At 54.1% G+C, this 584-nt stretch overlaps 1 protein-coding gene across 1 annotated transcript; it reads right to left on the bottom strand.

Annotated features, from left to right (window-relative positions):
* Positions 1-28: 28 nt before the first annotated feature.
* On the bottom strand, positions 29-453 carry LOC113465113 (ataxin-8-like; the record flags this gene model as incomplete). Its single annotated transcript, XM_026818778.1, is given in 1 exon segment — positions 29-453. A coding segment is annotated over 1 exon segment (425 nt), but the record flags the coding sequence as incomplete, so codon positions are not given.
* Between the last annotated feature and the right edge of the window lie 131 nt (positions 454-584).

Here is a 584-nt window from a genome sequence, read left to right as displayed (position 1 = left end):
CTTACACATTTCTTGTGGTTCTCTATACGTGATGTTTTCTAAAGTTCTAATTTGTCTTCTTATTTGTTGCAGCTGCTGACGCTGCTGCCGCTGCCGCCATCGTTGAGATTGTTGCCATCGCTGGGGCTGCTGTTGCTGTTGAAATTGCTGTTGAAATTGCTGATGAAGTGGCTGCTGCTGTTGAATCGGCTGTTGCTTCTGCTGGGGCTGTTGCCACTGCTGCTGAGGCTGCTACTGCAGCTGCTGAGGTTGCTGCTGTTGAAGCGGCTGTTGCTGTTGAAGCGGCTGTTGCTGTTGAAGCGGCTGCTGCTGTTGATGCGTCTGCTGCTGCTGTTGAAGCGGCTGCTGCTGTTGAAGTGGCTGTTGCTTCTGCTGTTGAAGTGGCTGTTGCTTCTGCTGTTGAAGTAGCTGTTCCTGCTGCTGCTGCTGCTGTTGAAGCCACGGTTGCTGCTGCTGTTAAAATGGCTGCTGCTCTTGAAGCGACGGCGGATGCTGCTGCTGCTGTTGAAGCGGCTCCCGCTGTTGTTGAAGCGGCTCCTGCTGCTGGGGCTGCTGCTGCTGAGGCTGCTGCTGTTGAAGCAGCT

The sequence above is a fragment of the Ceratina calcarata genome, unplaced genomic scaffold (assembly GCF_001652005.2).
Source record: "Ceratina calcarata isolate Rehan_Ccalc_2016 unplaced genomic scaffold, ASM165200v1 scaffold8672, whole genome shotgun sequence".
Lineage (NCBI taxonomy): Eukaryota > Metazoa > Arthropoda > Insecta > Hymenoptera > Apidae > Ceratina > Ceratina calcarata.
The sequence above is the reverse complement of the archived record's forward strand: the minus strand, read 5'-3'. Positions and strand labels throughout refer to the sequence as shown.